At 43.5% G+C, this 21897-nt stretch overlaps 1 protein-coding gene across 4 annotated transcripts in view; it reads left to right on the forward strand.

Moving 5' to 3' along the window:
- Window positions 1-21897, forward strand: part of LOC122560245 (protein phosphatase 1 regulatory inhibitor subunit 16B-like) — a 202541-nt gene that overhangs the window by 58624 nt on the left and 122020 nt on the right. For 2 of the 4 annotated variants that reach the window (XM_043710731.2, XM_043710732.2), the window contains exons 2-3: window positions 2010-2070; window positions 2190-2408. In XM_043710731.2, coding sequence (XP_043566666.2) covers window positions 2019-2070; window positions 2190-2408 — 271 coding nt within the window. In that variant the 5' untranslated portion in view covers window positions 2010-2018. Of the gene's footprint in view, window positions 1-2009; window positions 2409-21897 lie in introns of all 4 variants that reach the window. The other 2 variants (XM_087994771.1, XM_087994772.1) reach the window with 1 other exon arrangement.

The following is a 21897-nucleotide window of genomic DNA, read 5'->3' on the forward strand; positions in this document are numbered from 1 at the left end:
CTGGATCTGAACTCTGGAAATTCTGCATCCACAGTTTTGCCTCTATATCTCGCTTTCCCAGTTCAAGCCTATCTCTCTGAACAAGATTTTAGCCATCAAATCCAGTATCATCTTATGTGGCTGCATGGTATAGTTTGGTTTATAATGCTCTTTGCAGTGCTTTAGGATGTTTCATTTTATTCACGGCATTATTTGAATATAAATTATCATCTTTACCCAAGCCATGAAGTAACAAGTTGAACCAAGCATTATTTTTGTACAAAGCATTGGCACCAACGTACTTTATATGTAAAACTAAACAAAAGGACTGTGGATTCTGCGAATCCAAAATTGCTGGAAATACTCAGTAGTTCTGGCAACATCTGTGGAGAGAAGAGAGAGAGCAGAGTTAATCTTTTGGGTCCAGTGACACTTCAGAACTTAAACAGCTCCTTTTAAGGGGACCTGTAGTCGTGGCCAAATGCTTAAGGAGATGGGTTAGGAATCCTTGGGTGGCTCAGTGGCTAGCATTGCTGCCTCATAGCACCAGAGACCCAGGTTCAATTCCCGCATTGGGTGACTGTCTGTGTGGAGTTTGCACATTTCCACCCTGTATCTGCGTGGGTTTCCTCCGGGTGCTCTGGTTTCCTCCCACAGTCCAAAGATGTGCTGGTCAGGCGAATTGGCCATGCTAAATTGCCCGTAGTGTTAGGTGCATTAGTCAGGGGTGTATATATAGGGTAGGGGAATGGGTCTGGGTGGGTTACTCTTTGGAGGGTCAATGTGGACTTGTTGGGTCAAAGGGCCTGTTTCCATACTGTTGGGAATCTAATGTAAAATGTCCCAGGGTGCTTTGACTGTGCTGAACCAGAACCGGGCAATGACCAGCGAGGAAAGTGGTGATGACGGCACAATCCGATCAACCATGGTTGTATGCTTTACTGAATGGCTGAGCAGGCTAAAAGGCCCAATGGCCTACTTCCTTCCCCCTAATTGTTGAGCTACATGAGATATTTGGGCACATGTCTGAAAGTTAGGTAATAAAGGTAGGTTGCCAGGCAGTCCTTGGGTGTGTGTTGGTGGACACTGGGGAGGGGAAAAGTGAGGATTTTAAAGTAGAGGTATTTCTTAATCAGGAGCCGGTGCCCATCAGGGTATTGGGCGAATTGGACCTGGGTATAAGTAAGGACATGGACAGCAGAGGTTTAGATAATCTTAGGTTTATGGGGAGTTGAATGTGGGATGCCAGCCCGGAGTATGTTGGAACAACGGATTCACCCATCAGTGTTCAATTTGTCATCACAGCTGTCCTTTACCTTTCTTGCTAACAATGATCCAAGATGGAAAATTGTTACATGGAGGCTGGCAGTTTTCCCAAGAGACCAGGGATCATTTATGACCCTTGCAGTTTGAGTGCTGTGCCTCCATTTGTTCTTGTCCCATGACCAAGAAGGAGCATTAACTTGGAGGAGCAATTGTGAGAAGTGGGAATTTTGCCTGGTCTCTGCCTTCCCAGGAAAACCAGGGCAGATTGAAATTTGTGCCCAAGATCTTGCTGCTCTGTGATCAGACATGCTAGGCAATAGAGTTAACTAAATGAGCCACTGCTGAAAATGTGTTGCTGGAACAGCGCAGCAGGTCAGGCAGCATCCAGGGAACAGGAGAATTGACGTTTCAGGCATAAGCCCTTCTTCAGGAATGGGAGATTTCTGAAGAAGGGCTTATGCCCGAAACGTCGATTCTCCTGTTCCCTGGATGCTGCCTGACCTGCTGTGCTTTTCCAGCAACACATTTTCAGCTCTGATCTCCAGCATCTGCAGACCTCACTTTCTCCTAAATGAGCCACTGCGCAGTCTAAATGTTCCTTTTCAGGTCACTTGCAAGTTAAGCTCAAGAATGGATTTGTAATCTAACCTGCTTCTCTGCAGTTATTAGCTCTGGTTCATTTTGATTCTGTTCTCTGCAGTGTTATGTTAAATATACTCAACTGAACGGATTAATCCTCTGATTTTTGTTTTTGTGTAATGCAGGATAAGGTGATGGCAAGGATCGGATTCACTTCTGGTTCGCCCACCTGCATCAAGAGTACCCGTAAGTAATACCAAAGGTTTGGATCAGTGCACAGTTCTCTGTGTTTCTCCTCATCCTTGTGGTTCCTCATTTGATGATCCTACATTCAGTGATGTCGAATCATATGGACCTCCTCACAGAACTCCCGTTCCTGGAGAGGCTGCCTACCCCAGACCGCCTCAGAGCTGCAAAGAAACGCCGGACGCAGCAGCTGAAAAAATGGGCACAGTATGAGAAAGAGATGCAGAATAAAAAGAGGAAAACTGACAAGAAGAAAAACACAGGGAATCCCCAACGAGTCTCCTTCACTCCGAATGTTATGCTCTTAGAGGCTTCATCTAGGAATGATATTGAAGAAGGTAAGTAAATCTCTCAATTTGCTTAGACACCATTGTTCTAATCCTGACTTCCAATAATTTTGAAAGACTTATTTCCTATTTGCTACATGGTTTTTCAATATCACACTGTTAGATAGTCCATATTTCTCCTTGTCCTTTTTAAGAACAGAAGTAAAAGAAGCAGGAGCAGGCCACTCTGCCCCTCATGTCACCACTGTCATTCAGTAAAATCTTCTACTTATATGATTTGGAGATGCCGGTGTTGGACTGGGGTGTACAAAGTTAAACATCACACAACACCAGTTTATAGTCCAACAGGTTTAATTGGAAGCACTAGCTTTCGGAACACTGCTGCTTCAGGTTGGTTCTACCTTTTACTCTTACATTCTCATTAACCATGAAATGATGCACTTACAATTGAAATTGACTGTCTGATGTTGGAGGTGTGTTGACTGGTGTGTAGCTGTGTGTGTAATGCAGAGTGATACCAACTCTGGTTCAGTTCCTGTACTGCCTGAGATCACGCTTCAGCTTTTCAACTTCCCCATCGCCTGTGACATCAGGTTATGATTGTCACCAGTCCGCTCTCGCTCTCGCTCTCTCTGTAATGATCCACTGCCACTAAGGCAGCTTTCACTTTAGAAATTAGGAATAGGAGTAGGACCTTCAAGCCTTTCCTTTTCTCTTTCTTCCCTTCCTACCCAAACGTCAATTGAGCTTCAACATATTCAATTGTTAAATCTGCAATCCTCTGACATTAAAAATTTTAAAGATTCTCAACTCGCTGAGTGAAGGAATTTCTCTCCTAAGTAGCCTACTTTGTATATTGATTTTATGACTCTTTTGACCTGGAGAAGAAGAGAGCCCCCCCCAGTGTAGACTCTGCCAAGATTGATAACTTTGTACATTTCAAAAAGATCACTTGTTCTTTCAAAACTCTTTGAGATTTTGGCCACTTCCGCTCAACATATTCTCATCTGAGGAATGGAGCTACTGGACTTTCAGAATGCCCCCTGTAAAATAAGTTCATGCTTCCTTGTACAGCGTACCCTCTGTGATCTGATCAAAGCTGTGACATTGCAGAAGGTCATCCTTATTAACAGGTTTTACAAAGGCCGGTGAAAGGGGAGGAGAGAGAAAAGACCAAATGGAAAGAGCTGAGGTAAGACAAAGAATGGTTATGGGACAAGTAGGGTTCAAAAGATAGAGTCATAGAGATGTACAGTATGGAAACAGACCCTTCGGTCCAACTCGTCCACGATGACCAGATATCCTAACCTAATTTAGTTCCATTTGCCAGCATTTGGCCCATATCCATCTAAACCCTTCCTATTCATATACCCATCCAGATGCCTTTTAAATGTTGTAATTGTGCCAGACTCCTCCAGTTCCTCTGGCAGCTCATTCCATACACACACCACACTCTGTGTGCAAACGTTACCCCTCAGGTCCCTTTTTATATCTTTTCCCTCTCACCTTAAACCTATGCCCTCTAGTGTTGGACTCCCCAACCCTGCAGAAAAAAGTCCTTGGCTATTCTCCATGCCCCTCATTATTTTGTAAACCTCTATGAAGATCACCCCTCCAGCCTCCGACACTCCAGGAGAGAACAGTGCCAGTGTATTCAGCCTCTCCCTATAGCTCAAACCCTCCAATCCAGGCAACATCTTTGTAAATCTTCTCTGCACCCTTTCAAGTTTTACAACATCCTTCCTACAGCAAGGAGACCAGAATTGAATGCAGTATTCCAAAATGTCCTGAACAGCCTCAACATGACATCCAACTGTTATAGTCAATGCACTGACCAATAAAGGTTTAATTGCAGTGTTGTGTAAATAGATTTCCAAAAGGTTGTGCATGATATAAACTCCTAAAACATGTAGGTATCTTCAGGTTACTGAAATACAATGCTGCCTTTGGAATATATCTTCATACCTTCAATATCACTGGGTCAAAATCCTGGAGCTCCATCCTTAATGGCATTGTGGGTCTTCCTATCGCAAATGGCCAGCAGTGGTACAAGAAGGCAGCTCATCATCACCATCTCAAAGTCAACTAGGGTTGAACGATAAATGCTCGGCCAGTAATGAAGCCCATGTGTCATGAATGATTTTTAAAACAATATTAAACATCAGAACCCCCAAAATAATGATCTTGGGTTTACTACAGAGGCTGGTACAAATGCAACATTGAAGAGGCATTTGGAAGGTTATATGAATAGGAAGGGTTTGGAGGGATATGGGCCTGGTGCTGGCAGGTGGGACTAGATTGGGTTGGGATATCTGGTTGGCATGGATGGGTTGGACCGAAGGGTCTGTTTCCATGCTGTACATCTCTATGATTCTATGACTCTATATAGTTAACTGGCATAGGGTAAATAAAGGCAAAGTGCTAAATGCGTGACTTGAAGATTGGTGTGGATGGAATGGGGCATTAGCACCAGTATTGAGGTTGAGGGGAACTGCTCTCGAAGACTCGACTTCACCTGAGCCATTGTCATTGTGAATTGAATAATTAGGGCTTTCAACAAATAAGATTGGATGAAGATTTTGGGAGAGGGGAAGTGTCGGCTTACAAAGCAAAGTGACGTGTCAGCATTGTCAGGGCATCTATTTGGTTAATGATGAGTGGGTAGGAATGGACAGCATGTACATGGAGGACAACAACAGCAAATAAAATCTTGTGGGAGGGGTGTAGGAATGGTAACAAGGCAAAATTGATGGATTTTCACTTTAAAGCATGTTGTACTCCGGAAAATAAAGGGTACAAATACAGGTTAATGGATGTGATCTTTATTGCCGTTACACAGACATGGTTTCATTGAGATGAAAGCTGGGAGCTAAATATTCAGAGGTCTGTGACTTTTCAAAAGGGTGCACAACAAAGGCAGGGTGGTGAGCAGCTTTGTTAGTGTGGGATAGAGTAAATACAAACCACCAAAGTTCTTGCCTTGGAAGATGCAGAATCCCTACTGGGGGAGGGATGAAGACCTCTGAGGTGGGGAACTCCAAAGATTCACCGCCCTCTTTATAAACAAAAAAAAATGGTCCTTATCTTTATCCTAAACAGTCCAACCATCCCAGGAGTAAATCTGATGAACCTTCATTATATTCCCTCTGCAGCAATAGTATCTTTTCTGAAGCACTGAGATCAAACTGTGCACGATATTCCAGGGGTGATCTAACCAAGCTCCTGTACAATCGAAGCAAGACTGAGACCTGGACTCCCAATTTCTTGTGATAATGTACCATTAGCATCCTAATAGCTTGTTGCACTTGTATGTTAGGATACCCTTTGCACACTTTACACTTTCTATCTTCCAACTGTAAGAAATACTCGGCATATATGTCCCTCCAACCAAAGTAGATAACCTCACATTTTTCCAATTTATATTCCATCTGTTGTGTTCTTATCCAATCATGAAGCCTGCCCAAATCCTCCTGAGGAATACTGGGGGGTGGGAGGTGGTGGGGAGAAAGAAAGACTTTTATGTTGCTTGCTCCAGATGTCCTAAGTCACGTTACAACCAGGTAAATACTTTGAATTATAGTTATCATTCCAATATAGGAATGACAGCAAGTAATTGTGCATAGGAAACTCCATAATAACAACAATCTGATTATGACTAGATTTTGGTTTTAATGACGTTTAGTGGGGGAGAAATATTGTCCAGGACCCAGTTAAAATTTCCCAGTGTATCACTGTATAGACAGGTCTTTTGATTAGCATCTCATCTGAAAGACTGCATTTCTGACAAGGCAGCACTCCTTTGGTACTACAGTGGAGTGTTGTTCTCGAGTGCGATTGAGCCCACAATCTTGCTGTTTGGTGGATGCTGAAATGAACATAGTAGTGGGCCTATGATCTCAGCCCTATTCTACTAATCAACAGCTCATCAGTTTCCATTTACAGTTCATTCTGTATTGTTGTAAGTTTGTTGCATTCATCAAATGTTAGATAAATACCCCTAGAATATTGTAGTCAAAACAAAGGACCATCTGGAATCGGTTTATTGAAAGGAAAGGGATGATGAATTCTGCAGCCTATCCATGAAGGTGGCTGCATTTGAAATGATGAGCGACAGATGAAAATCTTTGACAGAATGTATCATTTGTTTTCAGCAATACTGGAGCTAAATTCTTATCCTTTGCTTCATAAGGGGCAGAGATATCCAGAATAAGAGAGTTAAGATATTTCTGCAGCGAAGGAGGTTGGCAGTACAACAAGTAAAATATTCTTCCTATGCAAATTTCGAAGAATTTGTGAAAACAATGCTCCTGCCTGTCTTGGCCAGATGGAATATTTTTGTTTTTGCTTTTGCAGCTGTAGACTGAAAACGTTTACTTCTGTCAAAATCATTGCAGATGTGATGGTTTTACATTTTCTATTTTTGTATTCATCAAATCGAGAGACATCGGTGTCAAGAAATGGAAATAGGCTCATTTCACGGATCAGTGTTCAATGTCACAACCAACCTAATGGAGTAACGCAGAAGTGCAGCAAAAGTGTGTTAAGATGGGGAGAGCTTGTGGACAAGTTCAAGTAGTAAAAGGAGCAAGTATTGGAAATGTTCAGTGTGTCTGCCACAGCGTCTGTGGGCAGAGAGGAGTTTAGGACAGGAGGAGGTGCAGAATAGGGCATTCATTCTGTGTCTAGAAATTAGGGCCTCTCTCTCCTCCCCAATATGAAAATTTCTAGTACCTCGTTAGTGTGGATCAGTGTTGTATATTCACTTAGAGGGAGTTGGAGCTAAAAATGTGAATATGTTGTGGAATAAATTATCCATGTTATAAATGAACGGTGAAACGGGAGCAATCTATTTCATCTTTTTCTACAGAATAACCCCCTCTCAAATCTACTCCTGCAATCCCCTTAATCTCTCTCCAAATTTACTATGCAGATAAGAAAAGTCCCAGGCCAATCCAAGCAATCTTTGGTTTCTGAACTGATTGATTGTACTTAGCAGCAGTTGGAGTTCTGCAGTTATCCTCTGCTCCTCCTGTTTAGAAAATGAAAAATGATCTACTGTCAATGTTCCTGAACACCAAGCATAGTTTCATGCTGTAAATGCACATATGCCATAGATTCATAGTCATACAGCTCGGCAACACACCCTTCAGCCCAACTCATCCACGATGACCAGATATTCTAACCAAATCTACTCCCATTTGCGAGCGTTTGTCCCATATCCCTCTAAACCCTTCCTATTCATAAACCCATTCAGATGCCTTTTAAATGTTGTCATTGTAGCAGTCTCCTCCTCTTCCTCTGGCAGCTCATTCCATACACACACCACCCTCTGCGTGAAAAGGTGGTCCCTTCAATCCCTTTTAAATCTTACCCCTCTCACCTTAATCCTATGTCCTGTAGTTTTGGATTACTCTCCCCTGGGAGAAAGACCATGACTATTTACCTTGTCCACATCCCTCATGATGTATAGGGTTACCCCTCAGCCTCCGATGCTCCACGGAAAATAGCTCTATTCAGCCTCTGTTTGCTGAAACACTGGGACAGAGGATTGGCCTCCCCTCTGATGCCCCAGTTTGTCGTGTTTAAAAATATCTCTGATTTATATACCATATTTTACAACTTCAGGGCGACACAAAGTGCTCCACAGTCAATGAAATACTTCTGAAATGTAGTCACTACTGTAATAAATGTGAGAGTCAGTGTACACAGAGTTAGCTCCCACAAACACCAATGTGATAATGACCAGATGCCCTGGTTTAATTGATCTCAATTGGGAGATACTGTTTTACAGGGAGGCTCCTTGTATTCACCTTGGCTCATGCGTGTGGTTGAAAATATCTGCTGGTCTGGTTTTCATCACATTAGTAGGCGTGAAGAGGAATTTTCTAAAGTAACTTTTTCCTTTTGGCTGTTTTTTGTCATACAGCACGGAAGCAGATCCTTCGGTCCAACATGTCCATGCCTAGTGGATATCCCAATCTGACCTAGTCCCATTTGTCAGCACTTGGCCCACATCCCTCTAAACCCTTCCTATTCATATACCCATCCAGATGCCTTATAGATGTTGTCATTGTACAAACCTCCAAAACCTCTGACAGCTCATTCCATACACGCACCACTCTCTGCTTGAAAAAGTTACCCCTCAGGTCCTTTTTAAATATTTCCCCTCTCACCTTAATCTATGCCCTCTAGTTTTGGACTCCCCTGTCTTGGAAAAAAGACCTTGGCTATTCATGCCCCTCATGATTTTATAAATCTCTAAAGTCACCCTTCAGCCTTTGACACTCCAGGGAAAATAGCCACACCCAAAAGCTTCAATCTGCAATTTTGAGAGGGAGAGGGTACAATTGGAAGTGCTCTGCCCAGAGGGCAGTGGAGGCCCAGTCTCTGGATTCATTTAAGAAAGAGTTGGATAGAGCTCTCAAAGATTGTGGAATCAAGGGTTATGGAGATAAGGCAGGAAGAGTATACTGATTAGGACTGATCAGCCATGATCATATTGAATGGTGGTGCAGGCTCGAAGGGCTGAATGGCCTACTCCTGCACCTATTGTCTATTTCTGTTGAATAAAGGGAACTATGGAGCTATGAGGGAGGAGCTGGCCAAAGTTCAATGGTGCAATACTTTAGCAGGATGACAGTGGAAGAACAATGGCAGATATTTCTGTGTATAATGCAGAAGTTGCAGGATCAGTTCATTCCAAAAAGGAAGAAAGATCCTAGGAGGAGGCATGGGTGGCCATGGCTGATGAGGGAAGTTAAGAAACATATAAAGTTAAAAGAGAAAAAGTATAACATAGCAAAGATAAGTGGGAAAACGGAGGTTTGGGAAGCTTTTAAAGAACAACAGAGGATTATTAAGAAGGAAATACGCAGAGAAAAAATGAGGCACAAAGGTAAACTGGCCAATAATATTAAGGAGGATAGTAAAAGTTTTTTTTAGGTATGTGATAGGCAAAAAAATGGTTAAGACTAAAATTGGGCCCTTGAAGACAGAAACAGGGGAATATATTACGGGGAACAAAGAAATGGCAGAAGAATTGAATTGGTTCTTCAGATCTGTGTTCACTGGGGAAGACACAAGCAATCTCCCTGAGGTAACAGTGGCTGAAGGACCTGCACTTGCCAGGAATTGAAGTTGGAGAGACTGTTAGGTCTGAAGGTTGATCAGTCCCCGGGGCCTGATGGTCTACATCCCAGGGTACTGAAGGAGGTGGCTCGAGAAATCATGGATGCGTTGGTGATTTTCCAGAGTTCAATAGATTCGGGATCAGTTCCTGCGGATTGGAAGATGACTAATGTTGTACCACTTTTAAGAAAGGTGGGAGAGAGAAAGCAGGAAATTATAGACCAGTTAGTCTGACCTCAGTGGTGGGAAAGATGCTGGAGTCTATTATAAAGGATGAAATTACGACACATCTGGATAGTAGTAACAGGATAGGTCAGAGTCAGCATGGATTTATGAAGGGGAAATCATGCTTGACTAATCTTCTGGAATTTTTTGAGGATGTAACTCTGAAGATGGATGAGGGAGATCCAGTAGATGTACTGTACCTGGACTTTCAGAAAGCTTTTGATAAAGTCCCACATAGGAGGTTAGTGAGCAAAATTAGGGCGCATGGTATTGGGGGCAAAGTACTAACTTGGATTAAAAGTTGGTTGGCTGATAGGAAACAAAGAGTAGTGATAAACGGCTCCATTTCGGAATGGCAGGCAGTGACTAGTGGGGTACCGCAGAGATCAGTACTGGGACCGTAGCTTTTTACAATATATGTTAATGATATAGAAGATGGTATTAGAAATAACATTAGCAAATTTGCTGATGATACTAAGCTGAGTGGCAGGGTGAAACGTGATGAGGATGTTAGGAGATTACAGGGTGACCTGGACAAGTTAGGTGAGTGGTCAGATGCATGGCAGATGCAGCTTAATGTGGATAAATGTATGGTATCCACTTTGGTGGCAAGAACAGGAAGGCAGATTACTACCTAAATAGAATCGATTTAGGTAAAGGGGCAGTACAGAGAGATCTGGGTGTTCTTGTACACCAGTCAATGAAGGCAAGCATGCAGGTAAAGCAGGTAGTGAAGAAGGCTAATAGCATGCTGGCCTTCATAACAAGAGGAATTGAGTATAGAAGCAAAGAGGTTCTTCTGCAGCTGTACAGGGCCCTGGTGAGACCACACCTGGAGTACTGTGTGCAGTTCTGGTCTCCAAATTTGAGGAAAGACATTCTGGCTATTGAGGGAGTGCAGCGTAGGTTCACGACGTCAATTCCTGGAATGGCGGGATTACCTTACACTGAAAGACTGGAGCAACTGGTCTTGTATACCCTTGAGTTTAGACTGAGAGGGGATCTGATTGAGACATGTAAGATTATTAAAGGATTGGACACTCTGGAGGCAGGAAACATGTTTCCGCTGATGGGTGAGTGCCGAACCAGAGGACACAGCTTAAAAATACGGGGTAGACCATTTAGGACAGAGATGAGGAGAAACTTCTTCACCCAGAGAGTAGTGGCTGTGTGGAATGCTCTGCCCCAGAGGGCAGTGGAGGCCCAGTCTCTGGATTCATTTAGGAAAGAGTTGGATAGAGGTCTCAAGGATAGTGGAATCAAGGGTTATGGAGATAAGGCAGGAACAGGATACTGATTAGGAATGATCAGCCATGATCATATTGAATGGTGGAGCAGGCTCGAAGGGCAGAATGGCCTACTCCTGCACCTATTGTCTATTCAGCCTCTCCCTATAACTCAAACCCTCCAATAGTGGCAAAATCCTTGTAAATCTTTTCTACACCTTCTCAAGTTTAACAGCATCCTACCTATGGAAGGGCAACAACAATTGAACACAGTATTCTAAAAGTGATGTCACCTATGTCCTATACAGCTGGAACATGATGTCCCAATTCCTGTACTCAATACTCTGACCAATAAAGGAAAGCATACCAAACACCACCTTCACTATCCTATCCACCTGTGACTGCACTTTCAAGGAGCTATGAACCTGCACCCCAAGGTTTCTTTGTTCAGCTATGCTCCCCAGGAACCTAACATTTAAGTGTATAAGTTCTGCCCTGACTTGTCTTATCAAAATGCATCACCTAACATATTTCTAAATTAAACTCCATCTGTCACTCCTTGCCTATTGGCCCATCTGATCAAGGTCCCTCTGTACTCTGAAATGATCTTCACAGTCCACTACCCTACCTATTTTTGTCATCTGTAAATTTACTAATCATACCTCCTTTTATTTACACCCAAATCATTTATATGAATGACAAAAAACATTGGACACAGCCCCGATCCTTGTGGCACACCACTGGTTACAGGCCTCCAGTCTGAAAAGCAGCTCTCTGCTCCCACGTTCTGTCTCCTACCTTCAAGCCAATTTTGTATCCAATTGGCTTGCTCCCCACCCCCCGGATCCTGTGAGATCTAACTTTGCTAACCAGTCTACATGCGGAACCTTTTCAAAAGCTCTGCTGATGCTTCCCTCTTTTCTTCAGCCCTGATGTGGCGGTGCTGGTGTTGAACTGGGGTGATGACTTCACTTGACGAAGGGACAGCGCTCTGAAAGCTCGTGATTTCAAATAAACCTGTTGGACTATAACCTGATGTCATGTAACTTCTAACTTTTTTTTTTCTGCAGCAAGGGCTGATCCTGTAGAAGTTTATAAAATCATTAGGGGCATGGATAGGATAAATAGACAAGTCTCTTCCCTGAGGTGTGGGAGTCCAGAACTCGAGGTCATTGGTTAAGGTGAGAGGGGAAAGATATAAAAGAGACCTATGGGGGAACCTTTTCACGCAGAGGGTGGTATGTGTATGGAATGAGCTGCCAGAGGAATTGGTGAAGGCTGGTACAATTGCAACATTTAAGAGGGATTTGGATGGGTATATGAATAGGAAGGGTTTGGAGGGATATGGGTCAAATGCTGGCAGGTGGGACTAGATTGGGTTTGGATATCTGGTCGGTAATGACGAGTTGGACTGAAGGGTCTGTTTCCATGCTGTACATCTCTATGATTCTTTGACTCTAAATGACAAGATGGCTGTACAAGGGTTGAGAATAATAGCAGGCTTTAGGAGGTTATTAGTTCTGTTAATGAACGGTGCACCTTGTGTGTGGAACAGGCTTAATGGTCATTTCCTGCACATAATATTTGTACCTTCACAATGGTTTACCTCAGCCCCTACCCCCAATAAAAAGTCAGTGGCCAGAGAAGAAATAACTACTGTCCCCAGTGTTAAGCCACTGTGTTTCCCTCCTTTATTACACAATCAGGACACCAGCAGATTTTATACCTTCTCCAGATTAGATTTGCCAATTTACTATCAGTTACTTCCAAACTGGGGCATTTTTCTGTTTCCCGCCTGAGTCCAAGAACTGGATTGTGGTCCAAATACGTAGTCGCCTTGCAGCAAGAGACCAAATGAGGTTAATGCAAATAACTGTTTCAAATAATGTTCTTTTAAGCAAAATTTACTCTGCAGAATTTACCACTACATGCCTGAGCTAAGACTATGATTACCCACTTTGGTTAGACGTTACAAATCAAGTTTTCATCCTTAAAATATTTTCTGTTGCAGCCTCTCATTCAATGTAGCTAAGTGGTCATTAAGTTATCAGATATCCAAGAGGAATCATTTATGATGATTTCAAAGCCTCGAATCTCTGGTGAAGGCACGGTGGCTCAGTGGTTAGCACTGCTGCCCCACCGCACCAGAGTCCCAGGTTCAATTCCAGCCTCGGACGGCTGTCTGTGTGGAGATTGCACGTTCTCCCCGTGTCTGCGTGGGTTTCCTCCGGGTGCTCCAGTTTCCTCCCACAATCTAAAAATGTGCAGGTCAGGTGGATTGGCCGTGCTAAATTGTCCATAGTGTCAGGTGCATTAGTCAGAGGGAAATGGGTCTGGGTGGGTTACTCTTTGGAGGGTCAGTGTGGACTTGTTGGACCGAAGGGCCTGTTTCCACACTGTAGAGAATCTAATCTAAACTCTGACTGTGAATCTAATCTAAACCCTGGATCTGAGGAATGCCATTTGAATCCTTGAAGAAATGTGTCACTTTATTGTTGAACATGAGACTGAGGCTATTTGGTCCTACCACTTTCGCTCTGCCTTTTGGATATGATCATGGCTGATCTAATTGTGGCCTCAAGTCCTTTCTCCTCTCCATTCAACCACTTCCCACAACATGCTTCTTTCTCTTACAAGCGAGTCTAGTGTTGCAGAGAACCTTTGTTCTGCACATTTTGACCACCCATTCTGTTTACGTCTGAGGCAGCACACTATTGAATCCTGGGCAGATAAAGGGGATACTGTTGGCAAGTGAAAGATAGAATCCTTGGCTAATTCTGCCTTTGAAAGAATGATTCTCCAAATTCATTGTTCTGGTTGAAATAAAGAAAATATGTTTTAAAATGAAAGACAAATCAAGGAGTAGCTTATAGTTAACCGTTTTTCAGTAATTGGTTTCCCCTATGATCCCTTTTAAGAAGAAGAATTCACTCCTTGCTGGAAGTTTCGAAGTTTATATCTCCCTCCTGATTTTAATTGTTAACCTTAAGTATGTTCAAGTCACATCTGTGTTTGTGACCACAAGTAGCAACAGAACCAGGAAAATGGCTGGCTTCCAGGACTGAATACATTTTTATTATCGTCTCATGAGCAATACAGTGAAATATAGAGCATTATTAACACAACAAAACTGCTCCAGGGCCAATGATATTAATTTAACATACTATTAAATGAAAATAAATGTTTAAAACACTATATTAATTCAAACATGAGTAATATTTAATTCTGTCATTGTCTCTATTTCTTACTTCTCCCTATTAGTCCATAATCATAAATATTTGTAATTTTTAAAAAAAATCTTTAATGAATGATTGATTACATGGAATAGCAAAGGTTAACCTGAAACACTGTACTACGATACTACCATTTCCTCATTTGATAATCCAGAAATGTGGGCTAATGATTAAATCACACTATTTAAATATAATTAAGAATATAAAGCCAGTGACAGTGACCTTGAACCTATTGTCAATTGCTGCAAACATCTCCTTGATCCAGGCGACATTCAGGGAAGGACATCTGCTATCCTTACCTGGTCTGATCCATATTCCAGACCCAAAACAATGTGACCCCTGAAATGGCCTAGGAAGCTGCTCAGTTCATGGGTTTTTAGGGATGGGCAAATAATGGGAATAAAGAATAAAGATTAGATAAAAGGCTAAACCACAATGATGGGACATGTCAATTTCAGGTGCAGTCTGATAGTGAGAAGCAATCTTCAACACCTGGCCTGGTCAAATGGATAGAGCAGTGGGAGAGGCAAAATTTCTTTGGGAAGAGCAGTAGGGTTGTACATAAGAATTAACAAGATGGATTCAGGGCTTCATCCTCATAGTCATAATGTCATAGAGCCATACAGCACAGGAACAGACCCTTCAGTCCAACTAGTCCATGCTGAACATGATCCCATGAAACCAATCCCACCTGCATGTTCCCGGCCCATATCCCTCCAAACCTTTCCTATTCATGTGCTTGTCTAAGTGGCATCCACCACTTCCTCAGGAAGTTCATTTCATAGAAGAACCACTCTGAATAAAAAAAAATCACCTCTCATGTCTTTTTTTAAATCTCTCTCCTCTCACCTTAAAATGTGTCCACCAGTTTTGACCTCTTCATGTCACTGTCGCCGTGCTTGACCTCTTCATTTCAAACTGTCGCCGTGACATCGACCTCCTCAACCTGTCCACCCCCGTCACCCACTCCAACCTCCCACCCTTGAGATGCACATCTCTCCACTCCCTCCACTCCAACCTCAACCTCACCATCAAACCTGCAGACAAGGGGGTGTGCAGTAGTAGTGTGGCGCACTGACCTCTATACCACTGAAGCTAGGCGCCAACTCGCAGACACCTCCTATTTTCCCCTTGATCACAATCCCAGACCATCCACAACCTCATCACCTCTGGGGATCTCCCATCCACAGCCTCCAACCTCATTATCCATGAAACCCACACTGCCCGATTCTACCTCCTACTGAAGATTCACAAACCTGACTGCCCCGTTCAAACTATTGTCTCAGCCTGCGCCTGTCCCACAGAACTCCTCTCTTCCTACCTCGACACTGTCCTGTCCCCCCCAGTCCAGGAACTCCCTACCTACTTTCGTGACACCATCTATGGCCTTCACCTCCTCCAAGATTTTTGTTTCCCCGGCCCCAAACGCCTCATCTTCACCATGGACATCCAGACCCTGTACACATCTACCTGCCACAGCGAAGGTCTGCAAGCGCTCAGTTTCTTCCTCTCACACCATCCCAACCAATACCCTTCCACTGACACCTTCATCCACCTGGCTGAACTGGTCCTCACCCTCAACAACTTCTCCTTCCAATCCTCCCACTTTCTCCAAACCAAAGGAGTAGCCATGGGCACCTGCATGGGACATAGCTATGCCTGCCTGTTCGTCGGATGCGTGGAACAGTCCATCTTCAGCAGTTTCACCGGCACCATCCCCCAGCTGTACCTCTGCTACATTGATGACTTTATCCGCGTCGCCTCGTGCTCCTAAGAGGAGTTTGAACAATCTATCAACTTTACCACCACCTTCCACCCTGATCTCAAGTTCACCTGGACCATCTCAGACATCTCCCTCCCCTTCCTGGACCTCTCCATCAAAGTCTCCGGTGACTAACTAACCACAGACATTACTACAAGTCCAATGACCCCCACCTACCTCCTGTAAAAACTCCATCCCTTATTCCCAATTCCTCTGCCTCCACCACATCTGTTCCTAGGATGACCAATTTCATCTCAAACTCCTAGGTGGCCTCCTTCTTCCACAATCACAACTTCCCTCCCCATGTGATTGAGGATGCCCTCCAGTGCATCTCCTCCAATTCACGCACCCCTCCCAATGCAACAAGGACAGAACACCCCCTTGTCCTCACCTTCCACCCCAACAACCTCCATATACCTCACATCATCCTCTGCCACTTCCGTCACCTCCAAACAGACCCCACCACCAAAGATACATTTCCCTCCCCACCCCTATCAGCGTTCTGGAGAGACCATTTCCTCCACGACTCCTGGCACCTTTCCCTGCCACCGCAGGAAGTGCAAAACTTATGCCCACACCACTTCCCTTCATCTGCATCCAAGGCCCCAAGGGATCCTTCCACATCTGTCAGAAATTGACCTGTACCTCTACCAATGTCATCTACTGCATCTGTTGCACCCGGTGTGGTCTCCTCTACATCAGGGAGACAGGATGCCGCCTTGCGGATTGTTTCAGAGAACATCTGTGGGACACCTACACCCACCAACCCCACCGCCCCGTGGCTGAACACTTCATCTCCCCCTCCCACTCCGTCAAGGACACGCAGGTCCTGGGTCTCCTCCACTGCCAAACCGTTACCACCTGATGCCTGGAGGAAGAATGCTCATATTCCACCTTGGGCCCCTGCAACCACATGAGATAAATGTGGATTTCAACAACTTCCTCATTTCCCCTCCCCCGACATTATCCCAGTCCCAAGCCTCCAACTCAGCACTGCCCTCCTGATGTGTCCATCACCTTTCCCAGCTATCCCCTCCACCCTCCTCTCTGACCTGTCACCTTTTCCCTCACCTTTCTCAGCTACCTTCCAGCAAACCCCCCCCCCACCCCCCCACTCCCATTTATCTCTCAGCCCTGGTCCACAAGCCTCATTCCTGATGAAGGGCTTTTGCCTGAAACGTCGATTCTCCTGCTCCTCGGAAGCTGCCTGACCTGCTACACTTTCCCAGCAACACATACTCGAGTCTGCTCTCCAGCATCTGCAGTCCTCACTTTCCCCCAGTCTGGAAATCTCACTTGCCAGAGAGAAAGACACTTACTGTTAACTATTAACATAATGGGTATAGATGTGTTTATATAACATTTGGGCAAATAGGGACAGACAATAAACGTTCGCAATGCTCACATCTCATGAATTAATTTTAAAGAGTTACATGTAGGATATGGTCACTTTGTGTGGGCTAAAGAAAGAGTATGTTGTGTAATTGCCTGTTTAAATGTCTTTAGGTCTGGTTATCTGGTTGTTTGAAACTAAATGAAATTATCTTTCTTCCAGTAATCTGTTTAAAAAAAAATACACTCATTTGGGTTGTGTCTAGTTAACTTCTTTTCATTGAATGGAAAAAAGTGTGGAAGTGTGAGCGATTGTAAAATATTCATTACAAATATCCATTAGTGAAAGAGGACTTTTGGAGCAATTGTCTTACCTCTACAAAGAAGGGAATACGTTTAGATAAACAAAACAGAATTTTTCAGAACAAAGAAAGTCCATTTGGCTTGCAAATCTGTTTAAGATTGACCTCAACTTCCCCTAGCTGAACGCCAGAAAGTTCAAAGGAAATTTTTTTAATGCCATACTTATGGCACCATCAAAATCATTTCTTCCTTGTAGCTTTAGCATCTGTATCTCAATCTCTAGTTCACCCTTATCACTGCTATAAAAGCCTTATTTTTGCCTGTGCCATCAATGTATTGGGCAACTCCAAATTTATCATCATCGGCCTGCCTTTTTCTATAAATAACATTATATCCAACATACTGCTGTCCTCTGTGGCTTACACAGGCTCCAGAGCTCCCAGCTTATTCAATTATAAATCTGTATCTGCATTATTACATTCTTCCATCCTATCTCTGCAATCTTCTGTTCCCTGTTCTGCGTTGCCTTTGGCTCCCACCTTGAGTACGTTGACCTTCCCCTCCCCTTTGGATAGTTATTGGTGCTGGTGCAATTACTTTGTCTATTCTGTGTGGAACTTCTTTCCTAAACTTATCTATGTCGTCTTATCCCTCCACCTTTAAGCCTCCTTCAAAACCTATCTTTACAACCAAGCTTTTAGTCACTCTATAATCCTGTCACAACTCAGTCTGCATTTCCCTTCGATTAATGAAGTGATTTGGGACTCTCTTTATATTTAAGTGGATGCAATTTGCACCAGATTCCAAGGTGTGTTTTTCTGCAAATTTCCCCTACAATAATTTGAATAGTTGCTCAGGGGTGGGTTTACTGCTTTTCTGGAGCCTATTCTATTTAGTTCATTGTAGGAACAGAGTTGAAAATGTATATGCTAATATCTAATGGCTACAATATTAAGCATCCAATCTTGAATCAGAAGCCTTATTTCGATTTGATTGATTCGGAGATGCCGGTGTTGGACTGGAGTGCACAAAGTTAAATATCACACAACACCAGGTTATAGTCCAACAGGTTTATTTGGAAGCACTAGCTTTCGGAGCGCCGCTCCTTACCACTTGATAGAGGAGCAGCGCTCTGAAAGCTAGTGCTTTCAATAAAACCTGTTGGACTATAACCTGGTGTTGTGTGATTTTTAACTTGGATTTGATTGTTCTACAGGTTGAAGTACTGATCGTACTAGTTTCTGAAGCAATCACTAGTGGTGGTATTAAGGTGCTTTTGTGCTGCTTATATCTCACCATTGCTTCTCTGGAAAAAATCACTAGTTTTACTCCACTCCATTGTACAGCATCTGTCTGTCGGGGTTAATCTCAGAGACTGCTGTGTTTGCATTTGAGCAGAAGGGCTGAAATCTTGACAAGATGGAAGGGGCCTTTAATGGAGTGTAAATCTATTAGCTAACTCCTTGTATTCGTTGTGCAAGAAATCAGTCTCTTTAAAGCAACAGCAAATTTACTGAATGTTTGAAGAACAAATTTGCATTCATACCTCAATTTGTATTTCTTCAGGATGTCCAGAAGAATTTTTAAATCACTTCTTGATTTGGGAGTGTAATTACTGCTGTACTGTAAACAAAACATTCCAGCCAATTTGCACAGAGCCAGGGGCAATTAACCTGCCTCATTAATTTTATGAGGCTAGAATGGGAGGATTCTGGAATTGGTTTTTTAAAATAAATTTAAAGCAGTGATGGAAAAGGATAGACCAGATCTAAAAGTTGAAATTCTAAATTGGAGAAAGGCCGATTTTGATGGTATTAGGCAAGAACTTTTGAAAGCTGATAGGGGGCAGATGTTCGCAGGTAAATGGATGGCTGGAAAATGGGAAACCTTCAGGAATGAGATAACGAGAATCCAGAGAAAGTATATTCCTGTCAGGGTGAAAGGAAAGGCTGGTAGGTATAGGGAATGCTGGATGACTGAAGAAATTGAGGGTTTGGTTAAGAGAAAGTAGGAAGCATATGTAAGGTATAGACAAGGTAGACAGAGTGAATCCTTAGAGTATAAAGTATACTTAAGAGGGAGGGAAAAAAGGGGACATGAATTGCCTTGGCAAATAGAATTAAGGAGAATCCAAAGGGTTTTTACAAATACATTAAAGACAAAAAGGTTACTATGGAAAGAATAAGTCCCCTCCAAGATCAGCAAAGCGGCCTTTGTGTGGAGCCATAGAAAATGGGAACGATACTAAATTAGTATTTTGCATCAGTATTGACTGTGAAAAAGGATATGGAAGATATAGACTGCAGGGAAATAGATGGTGACACCTTGCAAAATGTCCATATTACAGAGGAGAAAGTGCTGGATGTCTTGAAACGCATAAAGGTGGATACATCCCCAGGACCTGATCAGGTGTACCCGAGAACACTCTGGGAAGCTAGAGAAGTGATTGCTGGGCCTCTTGCCGAGATATTTGTATCATCAATAGTCACAGGTGAGGTGCCAGAAGACTGGAGGTTGGCAAACGTGGTACCACTGTTTAAGAAGAGTAGTAAGGACAAGCCAGGGAACTATAGACCAGTGAGCCAGACGTCAGTGGCGGGCAAGTTGTTGGAGGGAATCCTGAGGGACAGGATATATATGTATCACTGCAGTTTGTGTCCATACTAAGCTGTTGTGCAATCCTCAAACCTACCCAATGGTTGCAGAAGGTGTTTTGGAAATAGTTCAGGTCTCAATGCTGGATTTAGACTCTCAAATTTGAGCAAAATATGTTTTGTATCGATACGAATATTGGAATTTGAATATATAATCACCCCAAAAATAGTTGCATTTGTCTAAAATCAGCGACCATTTGTGAAATTGTAGTTCATGGTATAGAAACTGTAAGAGGCTCTACATTTAGAGACAATGAGGAGAATGTTGCTGGAGGGAATCCTGAGGGACAGGATGTACACGTATTTGGATTTCCTGAAGAAGGGCTTATGCCCGAAATGTCGATTTTCCTGTTCCTTGGATGCTGCCTGACCTGCTGCGCTTTTCCCGCAACACATTTTCAGCTCTGATCTCCAGCATCTGCAGCTCTCACTTTCTCTCACGGATTTGGAAAGGCAAGGACTGATTAGGGATAGTCAACATGGCTTTGTGCACGGAAAATCATGTCTCATAAACTTGATTAAATTTTTTGAAGAAATAACAAAGAGGATTGATGAGGGCAGAGTGGTAGATGTGATCTATATGGACTTCAGTAAGGCATTCGACAAGGTTCTTCATGGGAGACTGGTTAGCAAGGTTAGATCTCATGGACTACAGGGAGAACTAGCCATTTGGATACAGAGCTGGCTCAAAGGTAGAAGACAGAGGGTGGTGGTGGAGGGTTGTTTTTCAGACTGGAGGCCTGTGACCAGTGGATGTCACAAGGATCGGTGCTGGGCCCTCTACGTTTAGTCATTTACATAAATGATTTGGATGTGAGCATAAGAGGTACAGTTAGTAAGTTTGCAGATGACACCAAAATTGGAGGTGTAGTGGACAGCGAACAAGGTTATCTCAGATTACAACGGGATCTTGACCAGATGGGCCAATGGGCTGAGAAGTGGCAGATGGAGTTTAATTCAGATAAATGCAAGGTGCTGCATTTTGGGAAAGTAAATCTTAGCAGGACTTATACACTTGATGGTAAGGTCCGAGGGAGTGTTGCTGAACTTTTTTTTATTTCAAAAAATATACTTTATTCATAAAATACTTTGATCTGTACAAAATTGGTCATGCCATACATCCGTAAACATTTCTTGGTATAGAGAGACAGAGTAATCATTCATATATACAGGTCTGTACGATTACATATTCAGCTGAGACGCCAGCGGAGCCCAAATTACTGCGCGGGCCCCCTGTTCTTTTTAGGCAGGCAGATGTTACACGGTGGTCTTTCCCCACTGCGCCTTGGCGGCAGCTGCCCCAAGCTTCAGCGCGTCCCTCAACACGTAGTCCTGGACCTTGGAATGTGCCAGTCTGCAACACTCAGTCAGGGTCAACTCCTTCAGCTGGAAGATCAGCAGGTTTCAGACTGCCTAGAGAGCGTCCTTCACCGAGTTGATGATCCTCCAGGCACAGTTGATGTTCGTCTCGGTGTGCGTCCCGGGGAACAGGCCGTAGAGCACGGAGTCCCGCGTCACGGCGCTGCTTGGGACGAACCTCGACAAACACCACTGCATTCCTCTCCAGACTTCTTCTGCATAGGCACATTCCAGAAGGAGGTGTGTGACAGTCTCGTCCCCCCCGCAGCCGCTTCGAGGGTAGCGGCGGTGCGGGAGAGAGTCCGGGCGTGCATAAAG

Source organism: Chiloscyllium plagiosum, unplaced genomic scaffold (assembly GCF_037043375.1).
Source record: "Chiloscyllium plagiosum isolate Xiang-an unplaced genomic scaffold, Cpla_swu_hap1 HiC_scaffold_15, whole genome shotgun sequence".
Classification (NCBI taxonomy): Eukaryota; Metazoa; Chordata; class Chondrichthyes; order Orectolobiformes; family Hemiscylliidae; genus Chiloscyllium; species Chiloscyllium plagiosum.